Raw genomic sequence first — 15090 nt, 5'->3', positions numbered from 1 at the left:
AGTGATGTAAAATAACCGAAATAGAAATTGATGCATTTGTGTCTGGTGCTAGTGTAACGACGAAGTTAACTCTTTATAAATGATGAAAAAGGTAGCCCTTGCGATAAAAAAAACACACACAAAAAAAAATCCGACTTATCGCTGATCTCTTACTACATTTGGAATACAGCCAAGAGCGATGTAAAGCAATGCAATTACATTGTGAATGTTTCACATCCTATAGTCTTTCTTTTTCTCGTAGCGGGGGCGGGGGTTCATTCATTACAAATATCTAGGAATGGATTTAGCAGCAATCCGTGATATACTTAAATATCATAACATGCTGCGTAGCCAGGGTTCTTGGGTCCTAGCCTCTGATAATGAGTTTTTCTTTTTCGTTGTTTCTTCAATCTTCATCAATTTCCCTGAAGCATCATTCATCCTCTGTCGCCATTGGCTATATGTAAAAGTTGACATAAAATTAGTAAATTTTGAAAAGAAAACACAAGGATCTGCTTTTCCCATAGCTCGCCAAACATGCACATTTCTGTATTTTATGCTTTCAGCGCTATCATTATTCTTGGCAGGCAATGGAATTGAAGCAACTCTCACAACTAACGTAAACTACATATCACTCAGGCATGACAATTCTCGCAGGCAAAGTGGATTTTTTTGGCACATGGTAGCGCAATAACTATCTTCTGGCCTAGATTTAAATCCGTACTTTTTATTCCAGTTGAGTGATTGACTCACAATTTTGCCATTGAAGGTTTGGGTTGCATTTGGGTTATACGTATTGTGTTTTTGGTGCGCTAGGAAAAAGCAATCCAAAAGGTTCGCACTGAACAGAAAATTGTGTGCTTTTCCTCTCTCTCTCTCTCTCTCTTCCAACTCCGTCCCTCTCTCTCACCCCAAGTCCCCACTATTTAGGTAAACTGTTGTTAGAAACATATTTTCCGAAGAATATCCACATTGAAAATAATATTCCCCAATTGTTTTGATAGGGCATTTCTATTGCTCCGAACGAATTATCTCCGTAAGAGGACTAGGGCCTCCCCTATGGCGCAATCGTAGAGTCGTCACATTTCAATCAAGGGGTCCCGGGTTCGTAAATCTCAGAAGCAGTAACTTCACGGTTGCCTTTGCCACCACGCTTTGGCTTTAATTCGAGCCCCGGTAGGTGCTTCGTTCGAGATCCTGCAGCAGTTTTACTCGTATCTATGCCTTGAGCATGTCACTTGCAACGGAACCAATAAAATGAAACTTTCTGCACCGGAATGGGCGTGAAGCTCTACATGCACCAATGATAAGCTGTTTTCAAGAGGCATGTGCCACGTGCAGCATGTCCCTTCGGTCCGAATGTTCCTTTACGATATCATTTCATCATGCCTTACACTTCGGAATTTCCAAGAGAGGAGATAGTCCGCATGTTCTTGTGCGGGGGATCTGCTTTCAAGAGTAGATTGGCCAGCGAAGTCTTCCAATCGAAAACATTTGGGCGTTGATGGTGAGAGAGTGGGAACCTAGACAACTGAGAACAACGGAAGCTCTACTGACTCACGTGTTTGATGTTTCGGAGAGTTTAAGGAGAAGACCAAACATCTGCTCGTGGAATCCTTGCCTCGTCGACTAGATGATGTGCTTGAATCCAACGGCGGGTGAACACAGTATTGAAACTCCGCACTGTTTAACCGATGTTCTTTGCTACATCCCAGAACAAAACTAATAATTACACACATCTCCATATGCAACTTATCTTTCCAATTCTTTCTTATTGATACCTTGGTGCTCTTGCTTACTTTTTCGCACACCTGAACCATTATATTATATTCTATAATATTAATATTCACATTATTGACAGATTTGATTCACATGAAATTCAAATGCACAGCACACATGCACCCATTCCTAACACTTAACTGTTAGTTACATTACACCTATCACGTTGCCACAGTTCTAAATCAGGGGTGTCCAGGGGGAGGGGCATTATGGCGCAGACTGTGATGGAAATTTGACTGAGTAAACAGGGCACAAGTTGAATTACGTCATCAATTAGCCATTGCTGTTATACAAATAGTCATTTGTAGATTGTCAGGGGAATTGTTACGGGTAATAAGTAATATTGGTGGGGGGGGGGGCGATATCCAACTCTTACATATTAGGCCTTAGATTGATAGGGAAATTATGGTGGGCGATTAATGAAGTTAGTGAGATTTTAAGGTAGCGGGATTGATAATTATTTGGGGGGGGCAGGGAATCCCAAGTCTTGTGTATTACTATTACGTCTTAGATTGCTTTTTTGGAGGGAGCAATATCAGCAGGAAGTCTAAAATTGGCATGGAAATTTTGTTGGGAAGATTGAGTATTAAATTTGAGGTGTAGGGGAGGGGAATGAAGTTTTGATAAAATGGTATGTCTTAGATTGTGAAGGGATTTCTGACGATTAAGAAATTGACAAAGATCCGGGCGGGACTCGAACCCGGAACATTCGGTGTCTGGATCGTTAGTCCACCACTAACCGCGCTTGGCCGCAGAGCCAAGTGTTCTTTGGTGGCCAAGCGCGTTAAGTGGTCCACTTCCGATACCACGAAATTTCCGGGTTTGAGCCACAGCTTCAGTATTGGTATCATGGCATCAATTTAATCTAATCGTCACTCATCCTCATTAGCCGAAAGTGGCAGAAGAGCGACTTAAAATAACAAAAGGTACAAAAACAACTTTAACACTCTAGTAATTTCTGATCTATAGATGCGTATTAGCTTTGATTGTTGACTCTTGAATGATAAGCTTACGATTATTATTGTTAATATAAATTGCCATCCATCAACAGAAGGACGGACCAATCGATCATTTAATGCATGTCGTTTTTTTGGTATTTGTTGTCCCTTCGGATCAGCTTCGAAACCTAAGGAAATTATTAGATGTTTGTCTGAAGTTAGTGACAATGGTTCTTTAAATTCCTGTAGGTCTTTCAGCCGACGCGGGAACCACCTTTATGGCAGTGATCCTCTGTTGCCGCGTTTACCTACGAAGGAACTCGTGGTCAATCAACCAATTAGGCCTACCGCTTGGGCAAGAAACGATAACTTCACAAAGCCCTCTTCTCGGAAGTAGCCAGCAGGGAAACAGGATTTTGTCACAATAACCCTTTTGCTCTGTGAATGAACACCGGTTCTAACAACGTTTCTACTTAATTGGATATTATCCATTGTTTTTCCTTTTGATTGAACATATATTCTATCTATATATTTCGAGACATTTCAAGAGATCACCTCTTCTCTCATCTTCAGGCGAACAATTTTTGCTATGTCTGTAGTGTGATTGGAACTGTGACAGTCCATGATTTTGCTCCAAATCCGGTCCGCCAAGCAACCAGTCTTAGATGCCCATTCGAAATCGACAACTATAGAGCAAAATATGTTTGAAGTTAAGATCTTATTGAATGAAACATAGCTCGACTCACCCTCACATTTGCATTTTTTTAGATAACTTGCATGCACTTCGTATAGAAGACTGAAACTTCACACTATTTGGCATGGCAAATAGTCCTTATTCCAGCTTCGCTGAAAGTTCGATGTATGTAATAATTGTCAGTCATGACGTTCAACGCCCTCTGCGCGTGTGTTGTGATGGGTTACCGTGTTTTAATTCCATTTCATGCTCAGAAAGGCTACCCGAAGTGGGACCTAGAGTTGAAAGTGAGATCCGAACCACTAGGCAGTTGTCTCTCCACCAGGAATCGAACCTGGGACTCCGTGATTATAGGGGTTTAACGAGTTCATGGCTTTACAGTTTCGTGAATTGAAGGAAGCCAAGGTGAGAAAAATGTGAAGAAATGTCTTCTACACGGAACTAACTATGTGTGTGTATGTATGTATGTAAAACTTTCTAGCACATCCATTTTCCTACCTTCATTTTATCATCATTACGTTGAATTTTGCACCAGTGATTTTTCACTACGTTCTAGGTCACGTCACTTTGAGTCGTAAAGTATTGTCTGTAATTTTAGCCTCTCACCCAAGAATTTTTAAGGTGGGAGAAGGGAGGTGGGACTCAACTTCTGGAAAAAATAGTGCGAGTTCAATTGAGAATACGAAAATGGAGCGGAATGATTATATTGCTAAAATATCTTCAGGAAAGTAAAGCGTAAAATTGAATTCTGCCTCTGAGTGAGTCCATGATATTGTTTGTTTGAAGGTAATATATTAAACATGACTTATCAGCATAACCGAACGCATATAATGAGATGATTTATTAGTGTTACCAGGCTAAAGGTGTGGAGTGCGGCCTGTTGCCTCCTTCATTACGGAATTCCACATGTAAAAATTGATCCGCTCTTATTGCGAGTAACCATTATAGGCTTAGACCAAATTCTGGCGTTTATATTTCAATTCACTTCCTCAAAAAATCCTTTCTCGATTGACTAGATTTTAAGCGGAGCGTCATTCAGTTGTCTGTCAGTGTTCTTTTTTGCAGAAGCAACAGCAGCTCGCTCGCACCCACAGTGCCCCGCCCACTCGACGAGACGCGTTGTCTGTGCAGTGCAGAACAGTGACAGTGTTGCCTCTCTATTCGATCTTTGTATTCTCCTTTGCCTGCCACTACACACACATTTCAGACAATTCTTCCCATACAACAAATGGAAAAGCAATCAGGCAACTGTTAAATGGCTCTTTTCTAGATTTTGTATTAACACTTTCCACGGTCAAGATATGTTAACTTGGTTCTGTTTCGTATTCCCACAATTTGGCTTCGTGCAGCAGGGGTTTATATTGCAAGCTTTAAAAAAAAACGTAGGCAGGTATTTTAACATTTTAATTTTCATCAGTTGCATGATTGTATGAAAGAATATGGTGGAAAAATACACTACTTAAGACAATATCACTAATAATAATTGGCCGCGTCTGTGCCCGAGCGTGGTAAGCCGTCGGCGTTTGATCTCGCTGCCGAAATTCCCGGGTTGGAGTCCCGGCCTGGGTATGATTGTTTATGAGTGTTCCTTCATGCATTTTATCATACACTAATCCTCATCGTTGCGATTAGCCAAAAGTAAAGTAAAAAAAGAAAGATAATACTAGTAATAATAATAATATGAATCTAGCCCCCATGGTTTCTTTATGACTGTCCTCTTATCAATTTCATCGAGTCATCATTCATCCTCATTGTTCCGATTAGCCAATAAATGGTAGAGAAGCTGCGAAAAATAAGATGTAAAATAATAACAGAATTTTCTCCGCAGAAGAAAAAATAAATGCTCCAGAACACATGCAATACAGGAAAAGAGTGTCCTGTAATGTGAGTCTGTAAACCAAATGTAACTCACGAATGAAGAAGTTTACGTGAAGGTTTCGTCATCTACGAAGCAATACAGGCTTGGATGGCGCAATGGTATCGTCGTCGCCTTGTAATCAAGGAGTCCCGGTGGAGGCACAAAGGGGTTCGGATCTCACTTTAAACTGTAGGTCCAGTCCCGATTAGTCATACTGTGTATTGTGGACTTAAAACACCAAATCAACAACCAACCTACCAATACAGGGTTGGAAACACTACAGTTATAGGTTTGGAAACACTGCTCTTCTCGGGAACTACTCTACCAGGCGAAACTAGATGATATAAAACTACGGGTTGCATAACCGTAAGGGAGGGCGTTTCTTTCGAATTTGTGTGTACAAGAAAGTTGCACGATTATCGATTGTGTCCTATATATGCTTTTCCCTGCAATTTCTACCTATTTCCCAAGATAAAAACAGGAGCTTCGTGGTTGGATATTTTGATGACGAACTGAACAAGGCTGGATAGGCAGATAATACAGGTGCATTCAGATACAAAGAGAGTACTTTGAAGAATTTTAAGTTTTATTAGCCGTGTGTGTGTTTTGTGTAATTAACTTGGTCTCATAATTTTCATAGTTCAAAAAATACACTCACTCCCTCCCCCTTTTGCATGGGAACAATAACAGCTTAGAACAAACCCTGTTTATTAAGGCTGATCCGACAAGCCCTATTTTATAGAACAAACCTAGGACATAACCATATGGCACATGCCGTACTTATCATTTAGCCACATCAAGCGTAGTTGACACTGGCAAAAAGTATCTGCTGCACAATGCAATACATATAAAACAATTTAACACCTGCCCTTGATCACTTTCAGCTTGAGGATGGGGAATACAAGCCTCTGGACCCTAAGGATATAAGACTTCCGGCTCCAGCCCCACCGAGTGAACGACTTTTGGCAGCTGTGGAGGCTTTCTATGGTCCTCCTTGCCACGAAAGACCTCGCGACAGGTAAGATTATAACCTAATTCTGAATACTTGCAATAATCATCAAAGTTCAAAGTCCTTCTCACAGTTAGCACAAACACTCAAGGAGCTCAATAATATGAAGATAAAATTAGTTCTGATCCTTCAACTTCATCCGTGAATTATCACCGGTGATAAAGTTGAAGGTGGAGGAGAATCACTGTTGTGTAATTCACTGGGAGACCCAACGTTCAAATTCATCCATGATGATATCTCCAAGATGGAGTTGAAATTTCAGAACATTTTATTGTGCTCATATTGTGTTAAATATTGGCTGCATATGGCATGACATGTTTTGTAATGTGTGAATAAAGATAGTGCATGTATGTTAAGATTGAAATTGCATCTGCATTTCTAAGGTTGGTGTTATGTACATATACACACTCGTCATAAATTCAGGATAATAGAGAAAAAGTGACATGTAGCACAAAATATGTTAACAGTACTGTAACTGAGAACCTGTTACAACAGCACGGATGATGAAGGCATGCGACAGTGCTGCCCCACTACAATTTAGTGTACACAGAGCCATTGAATGTTTGGTCCGGTCCCAATTAGCCTGTCTGTGCACAAAGTCGGCGTAAAAGTTCTTTGTGCTCCTGCGTGGAACCATGACATGACAGCTCAGTGATATAGGGATGACTTCCTGGTTTGAAATGCACCTTATGCACATGAAAGACGTGAAGGATTTTTTCCAAAATGATAATGCCTGACCCCACAGAACATGTCTAGTTGATCAGTGCTTGTGGGAGCACTGCATCTGGATCAACACATGACTGGTCATGTCCCCCTCCTCCATGAAACCTGCAGAAAACTCCAAATGGCTCTTATTAACAGCATGCAGTGATGTAAGGTGTGTGGTGATCCTATCCACTAGATTTCTTTGTGCATCCTTAGGATCTATCACTTTGTGTGCGTGTGCAAGAATGTTCAAAATATCTCTTGATTTCTTGGAGTTCATCAGTATATGTCATTCGTGAAGTGCTTATTCAATTACAACTATCACTTGTGCATCGGCATGTGTTCATTTTCATTATACTGGCTGATGTCCATTTGTTCCTTAATTTATGACAAGCAGCATATGAAGAGAGAGAGAATTTGAGGCTAGTAATAGGAAGTGAAATGATTTAGTGTACCGTGGAGTTTCTTGTTGAGTTTTTTTTGTTTTTTAAGTCCACTCTGTACACAGAAAGGCTAATTGGGACGACGTACAGTTTAAAGTGGGATCCGAAATATTAGTGCCTCCCATCAGACATTGAACCTGGAACCCCACTCTACTGTGGAAATTTACACACTTGACTAATAGGGTTTTCAATAAAAAGCACACTGTTTATGTGTACCAGGTGTGCCGGTTAATAATTCTTAATTTCGTCGCTGTATATATCTGGAAGCAAGGGTTGGTGCACAGTCTCAACTGTTATGTCAGTACCTGTCAAAATGCCGTGGATGTGCAACCAAGTGCGAGTGATCGTGATATTGGGTTTGTGTGAGAAACATGTTGACCTTCAAACCAAATAAGTAGCATGTGCGGCACATCCTGCTTTTCTTGTTCAATCAAAAGAAAAACGTGAGTGAAAATCATCGTATCCTTGTGGAAATGTACGGTGACAATGTCCTAACGCAAGATGTGCGTGTGCGTTGGTTTCGACGATTCAATAGTGGTGATTTCGACTTGAAAGACAAAAATTCCCCGGGCCAGCCGAAAAAATTCCAAGATGCCGAACTGGACGAAGACGATACGCAAATGCAAGAGCAACTGGCAGAGAAGATAAATGTTGGTCGCCAAACCATATCTGATCGTCTTCATGCCTTGGGAAAGATCCAGAAGGCAGGAAAATGGGTCCCACATCATCTGAACAACACACAAATGGAAAAGCAAAAAATGGTGTGTGAAGTGTTGCTTTCTCGGCAAGAAAGAAAGTCTTTCTTGCATCGGATAGTGACTGGGGACGAAAAATGGGATCTGCTTCGAGAACCCAAAATGCAAAAAGTCATGGGTTGACCCAGGACAACCTTCAACATGGACCACAAAACCGAAACGCTTCGGAAGGAAGACAATGCTGTGCATTTGGTGGGATCAGAAGGGCGTGGTGTACCATGAGCTTCTGAAACCAGGTGAAACAGTGAATGCCGTTCGCTACCGTCAACAACTCATCAATTTGAACCATGCATTGATCGAAAAGCACCCAGATTAGGTGACAAGACAAGGAGAAGTGATTTTGCAGCACGACAACGCCTCATCGCTCACAGTGAAAGGCGTCAGAGACACCATTTCTGCACTTGGCTGGGAATTCTTGCCCCACCCGCCATACTCACCAGACTTAGCCCCTTCAGTCTACTACTTGTTTTCATCGATGTCTCGCTCACTTTCCCAGCAACACTTCAACAATTACGAAGATGTCGAACAATGGCTTGCAGACTGGATCACTTCAAAATGTGAACGATTTTTCTGGAAGGGCATCCACAATTTGACGGACAGATTGGCACAATGTATAGCTAGAGTGCATGTCAAATCTCCTGCATATAGCCTTGAACGGCTGAACAGCACCAGCGAATCACAGACGTGCTGCGTTGCCTAGTTCCGTGCTCTCCGTGACAAGGCTTTTCGCTCAAACACGCTGTCTCTTTTCCGTGTGAGACATGGCACCGCTGCAGTGTGCTGCTATTGGCTATCGCCATATGCAGGAGATTTGACGCGTACTCTAGTGATGGTGCATACTTTGAATAAAGCATTTGTTACCTTTCTCCCCAGATACACTTGTTTTCTTTCGAATCAATTAAGAATTATTAACCGGCACACCTGGTATTACTACATACTCGATAAAACCAGGGATATGAATTATACTTTTGTATTTGGAAAAATAATTACAATTGCAGAGTTTGTGCAGTAATAAAAATATCAGACCAGTTAAATATTCAACTTTACTGGTATGCTGACATAAACTGATACAGATGTATAGTGCTGACAAATATGTCCTATCTCTTGAATCCTTCTACTGTGCATTTTTAGAGCACAAAAGGCTGGATGCATGTGTAGGATTTTTTTTAAACTGCAAAAAGTACCCAAGTATACAGTAATCACACAGTGTTTACATTGATAATTGTTAACTTTACCTCTGCCATAAGATACACTTTACATATGCCTTTGAATCGGTGCTGAGTCGATACCACTGTGAAGCAATAGCCTTCCCAGTTAGCATGTTGCTGACAGCATTGCTGAGATTGGGAATGTGTGGGACCCTACCTCTGTATCGTGTGTGCCATCATGGCATTGTATTATGCACAGAGGATGTTTACCTTTATTCATGCATAGGGCTAATTGTACCCCATAACAGCTGTTATTAACAAACAGATCTGCTTTTTACTACAATATTAAGTGCAGAATTGATGGATATGCTGGATATGGATATGTTGGGTATCTGACTGTCATGTGGGATATCCAGTTGGTTCGATTTCTGCAGTGGGTGATCTCTGGTTGGAATGTTTTGGGACTTGTCCATACATAAAGCAGCTCTAAGGTTCACCCAGTCTCTAGTAAATGGGAGCGACCTGAAGGGGAAGAAGGTAAAGGCAACCAGAGTGTGGTGCTGAACACATCACCACAAATGGCCAGTATTGTGAGTGTGTGTGTAGAGCACTACCCAGGTTCAATACCTGGTTGAGGCACATAGTGGATTGGATTCCACTTTAAACTGTGGATTAGCCTTCCTGTGCATAAAGTTGACTTAAAACAAAAACTCAATAATTACGTACAGCTTTATCTGGTGATTAGTCAATAATTTATGATTACTAGGGCTCGGAAGTTGAAGACCTATAAATTGCCAAAAAAAGACCTAAAAATATAAAAAAAAGGACTTAAAACCGGAAAAAAAGACTTATAAATGTGATCCAAATTAATTAATAACTTCAGTTTTAAACTCCGCCCCCTTCCTCTGCATGGCACCTTGAGATCTTTGCAGGCATGTGCTGTCTGGTCGTATACACCGTGCTGAAAGCTTCAAAACAAGAGAAAGTTGCCACTTACAGTGCGACCTTCCAGACAAGTTACGGTTAAAGGATCTTGTACCGTACCTGCTTCAGTCGTCCAAAAGTGTTTTTCTCTCGTTTCAGGGATCGGTTCAAATATATTTATTTCTCTTTTTTTATTATTTGTTTACTACAGAAAGGATGTTTAAGAGGTGATGAACTGATGATGATTCGAATTGAGAATGGGCAGTAAAAACGTTGTTGAAAGAAGGTGAAGTTGCAAAAAAAAGCCGTTAAGACCCAAAAAAAAGGCTAAAAAAAGGATCAAAAAGGACAAATAAAACCCACCTTTTTCTGGCCTACAATGACCCAAAATGAACATATATTATATTGAGCCTCGTGTTCAGACACTAGGAAGAAAAAAAAAAGGATTTTTCCTCAACTTCCAAGTCCTAATGATTACAATAGAATTTATATACATTTATATCAGTATCGACTCAGCATCACTTACTGTAGCTCATAGCAAGACAGTGTTTATTCTCGATTTCAGTTAAGATTTGCATGTCATTATTAATTCTGTGGTGTTTAAAGCCCTTAACAAACAGTGCTGTGGTGAGGCGTGCTTAATCTGCATTCGCACCCTCCCACATCCAATAATGTACAGTTCTTCTCTTTCCAGTGAGGGCTGGGAGAAGCTGGGCCTTTACGAGTACTACCGAGCAAAGAACACCGCACGGAAGAAGAAGGAGGACGATATCAGAGATGGACTCCGAATGAAATCCAGGTCCCCATCACCGATTGTACGAGGCCGGTCAAAAAGTAAATCACCTCCCAAAAAGAGATATCGAAGGTTAGTGTATAATATTTACCTCAAGTTTTGAAATTGACGTTTTTGCACCTTGTAATTCTTCTCAATTTCACATCAGTTTTGGGCATCTTTATACATTTTTAAGCATAATTATCAATACATTTTTACAAGTAAAGGATTACTTTCACATGTATTTTTGCATTACATTTTCGCATGGAAGGATGTTGGCCTCTAAATTTTCCTTTTTTTTTACCATATATACCTCAAAGAATGGGTGAGTTCATGAGTAAAATTGTGAGAGCAGTTTTATACATTTTTATCTCCAAAATAGCAACTGCAGTGGTGCCCCAAGTATGTTTATTTTTGAACACCTAGGACATAAGAAGACTACATAATCTACAACAAATGTGAACACACTACAGCTTATGGTTTGCTAAAGAAAAAGTGCAACTTGATTTTATTGGCTCTTATATTCTTATATGTAAACTATATGAGGGAAATTACAATTCAATTAAGATTAAGGGTATTTTTTTTTAATCCTCAGTGGGAAAAGAAACTGCTTGAAGTTTGTGCATTAAACATTATGACTTACCAAATAAACTGAAAAAAAGCTTTCCAGACACTGTTATTGCCAGCCTCTGTGGTGGAGTGGTTAGCACAGCATGCAACAATGCCACAGGTCCCAGGTTCCAATCACAGCCTAGACATGGGTTTTCTTTCTAAGTGTTCCTTCATCAATTTCATCCTCATCTTTGCAATTTGCCAAAAGTGTCAGAAATGGAAGTGAAATAGACTAAATCAAATGAAACACTGTTATCAATGACGATGGTGATAACGCACTTGCAGAAATTATGACCCTATGAACAGAAAATAGCTATTGGCTTAATGCTTAACCCTAAGTTCTTTCTATGCTTACTAACATTCTAACCATCTGAGGGTCCAGGTTCAAGCCATAACCTGGGCTTTGTCCATTCATCAGTATAATCAAACCATGACTCATACTTTCATCAAAATTAACCTAAAGAGTTGCAAAGCTAACATTAAATATAATTTGTTCTTCATTGTCTTCAACTGTATAACATGTTTTTACTACATAATCTTGAAATAGTTGAATTACATGAACATGTACTTCATTACTCTGAAATCTCTACTCCTCTGTTGCTTGGTATTGAACTGCTTTGATCTGCTTGATGGCAGAGAGCCTTTAAAATTAACAGGTTGAAACAAAGTCAAACAAGCAACAAGGGTATAGAAACTTTGTGTGAGTTGTCTGCACATCAGAATGCATTTTGTTATTAATAATATAATGTTAATATACTCGGAAGTAGTAATTACTTTATGTCAAGCCTGGGTACAGAGATATCTGTTGTGAACTTCTCTTCATATAATTGGTTTCATGGATAAGACAAGTACTGAATATATTAATGTATCAGTGTCTTTCTCATTCTGTGAAACATGTAAGATGATGCTATAGTGTGTGTTATTAAAAAATAGTCTCATCTGGACACTGTAAGATATTTTAAATTGTAATGTCACAAAACAATGCACAATACTGATATGAATAAAAGATGGATGCAAAATACATATTGAGAATGGAATTTGGAAAATATTGCTAAAATAATTTTAAAAAACAGAAGTAAGTGATGAACAGGGTGCAGTTTTTAATTTTAAGTAATGTTATAAATGTTTGTGATGTTGCATTGAGGTATTTATAGCATAAAGTACTTTAAATGATATGAAATTATACATAAGCTAGAGGTATCCAATTAATTACTACCGCAAGCCAGCCAGCCGCCTGTTCTTCAAACCAAAGATCTGAATCCCCTTCTTTCAATTTTTTGTGTGTGAAGAGTTTTGGAATATAATATGATTTATAGATTTAGATATTTAAAAAGAAAAGGTCATAAAATGTGCAATATTACCTTGCAAAATAGTTTAATAGGCCATGAGTTGGGAACCAATGGTATAGGCTAAGGTGTGTAAGTCTTCCTCGGTAACATGGTACAAATAGTACTTTTTTTATTGTAGTTTTGACATAAGTTGTAGGTATTGACACAACATTATGAGAACAGTTAGTAAACTACAAGGATGCCCAAAGGTTTCTGGCCTAACAGGAAACCAGTTCAATTTGGAAATATTTATCTTGTCACATAGACATAGCCCACACCATGGCTGTACAGTCTAATTCATCAGGCTTAGACTACGGGACGCAAGCTGGTTCAAGCATGTGGGAGTGAGGCCAGCAGTCGATAGGTAGACCCTGGCCCTCAAGGGTTGTTGCACTACGGGTTATTATTATTATTAGACATAGTATTTCACCTTTCTGTCCTTCACATAAGCCTCGATAGTTGTTTCAGTTGTCCAGTACTGTGATGTTTAAAATCATGTTCGCAGGCGTCACACTTCTGCAGTTTGCAAGAGCTGCTTCGAACATGTTTCATATCCAGGAAATCCAACACTCTTTCTACAGTCCAGACCTTGCTGCCAGTGGCTACTAGTTTCCAAACTCTGAATCAACTGACTTTCTGAGGATAGAAATTTAAGAGCGGTGACAGTGTACACCACCAATTCTTTCATTAGAACACAGTTCATAACAAGTTAAAAATGCGTATTACCATATATACTACCTACATATTGCAGCCAGTTTGAGTTTCTCTGAGATTCACATTGAATTTCATATTATCAACAGCAAATGCTTTCTCTTCGTGATTCCATGATCCTTGTGTCTGCCACAGGCAGTCAAATCAGGGAGTAAAAAGGTCATATTCTGTGCCGCAATTCATGTCGGAGCAAAGTGAAGATACTTGAAGTGCCCCAGGTGACTTACTGTGACCTATTCGTGAGTGAATAGCCCTGCTTAACTTTGCAAAAAAAAATTCCCTTGTGCGTCGATTTTGGTAGCCATTTGTCACCATTCATCTTTTTTTTGGCCCTATAATGAAGGATGAATATTGTTCTTCTACTCGCTAAGATTCATGAAAGTTTGTTATTTATAGACGTTCTCAATAAATAGTGATTATTTGATTTCAGAAGTCAAACTCGTGATCACTACTTGCTCTTTAAGTTAAAGGGATGAATTGTTGTTTCTTTTAGATGTTGTTCTGGTAGGCAATTGCCTATTTAGATGCAGGAGGCAAACAATCACCTGAGTTTAATAATTAGCTCTAAACATCTTGGAGCCAGGGCCAGATTTAAGTCAATCCTGCAATTGTTTCGCTTATTTATTTATTTATTATTATTATTATTATTATTATTATTTCACTAACCTCCACTCAGTTGTGCACGGTTACCACTTTCCTGCTGCACACAATACTTTAATTTTTTTAAAAATTAAATGCTTGCTAAACTTCACATTCTGACAGTGACAAGACTCACATGCCAGGATAATAGGTAGTAAAGAGCATAAATTTTAAAACTGTATCTATTTATGTGCCAGTTATAATTGTCCAGTTAGTTCATATTGCTGATAAGTGTTTTGTTAATGTTGAAATGAAAATAAAGAAAAAAGTGACTGAATTGCACATTACTAGAGACAATTTTGCTACCACATACTCATAAAGCAGGGCTTACTGTAATTAAATTTGATTCTGGTCCTGCTTGGTTGAAAGGGTGGGGGGGGGGGGGTGATCTATTAACTTTAGATATCAATGGGGGTGGCTATCTACTCTAGTGTTAATTGATAACCTGTTGCTAGTTTTCGATGTCTCCATATAAAGGTGGGTCACTGCCCCTCGTACTCCTCGTTAATGAACCTATGAATAGGAGTGACAAGTACTGAACACTCGCTACCTTATCCTGCCGCCTTGGAGTCAGTTAAATGCAAAATTTAGTCCTAAGGTGCCAGGCTTTGGGTTTGGGCTACAGGAGGCATGCAGGTTCGAGTCTCCTAAGAGAAGCGTAACAACTTTTCTCCTGAGATTTCGACCTGTGTATGGGACCGGTAGCCACCCACCATCGTATGGAAATTGGGAGCCACGTATGAGTAGCATAACCCGGTCATGGAAACGTATAACAGGAACTATCACATGTTACCCC

The 15090-nt window shown here is 39.6% G+C and overlaps 1 protein-coding gene across 9 annotated transcripts in view; it reads left to right on the top strand.

Annotated features, from left to right (window-relative positions):
* The window catches only part of scaf6 (SR-related CTD associated factor 6), a 112743-nt gene that overhangs the window by 85911 nt on the left and 11742 nt on the right, over positions 1–15090 (top strand). For 6 of the 9 annotated variants that reach the window (XM_083112769.1, XM_083112775.1, XM_083112774.1 and 3 more), the window contains 2 exons: positions 6133–6266; positions 10912–11097. In XM_083112769.1, the coding sequence (XP_082968895.1) occupies positions 6133–6266; positions 10912–11097 (320 nt within the window). The remainder of the gene's footprint in view (positions 1–6132; positions 6267–10911; positions 11098–15090) is intronic. The other 3 variants (XM_083112776.1, XM_083112773.1, XM_083112770.1) reach the window with 1 other exon arrangement.

This window comes from Lepisma saccharinum, chromosome 26 (genome assembly GCF_977018435.1).
Source record: "Lepisma saccharinum chromosome 26, izLepSacc3.1, whole genome shotgun sequence".
In the NCBI taxonomy this organism is placed as follows: Eukaryota; Metazoa; Arthropoda; class Insecta; order Zygentoma; family Lepismatidae; genus Lepisma; species Lepisma saccharinum.
The sequence above is the reverse complement of the archived record's forward strand: the minus strand, read 5'-3'. Positions and strand labels throughout refer to the sequence as shown.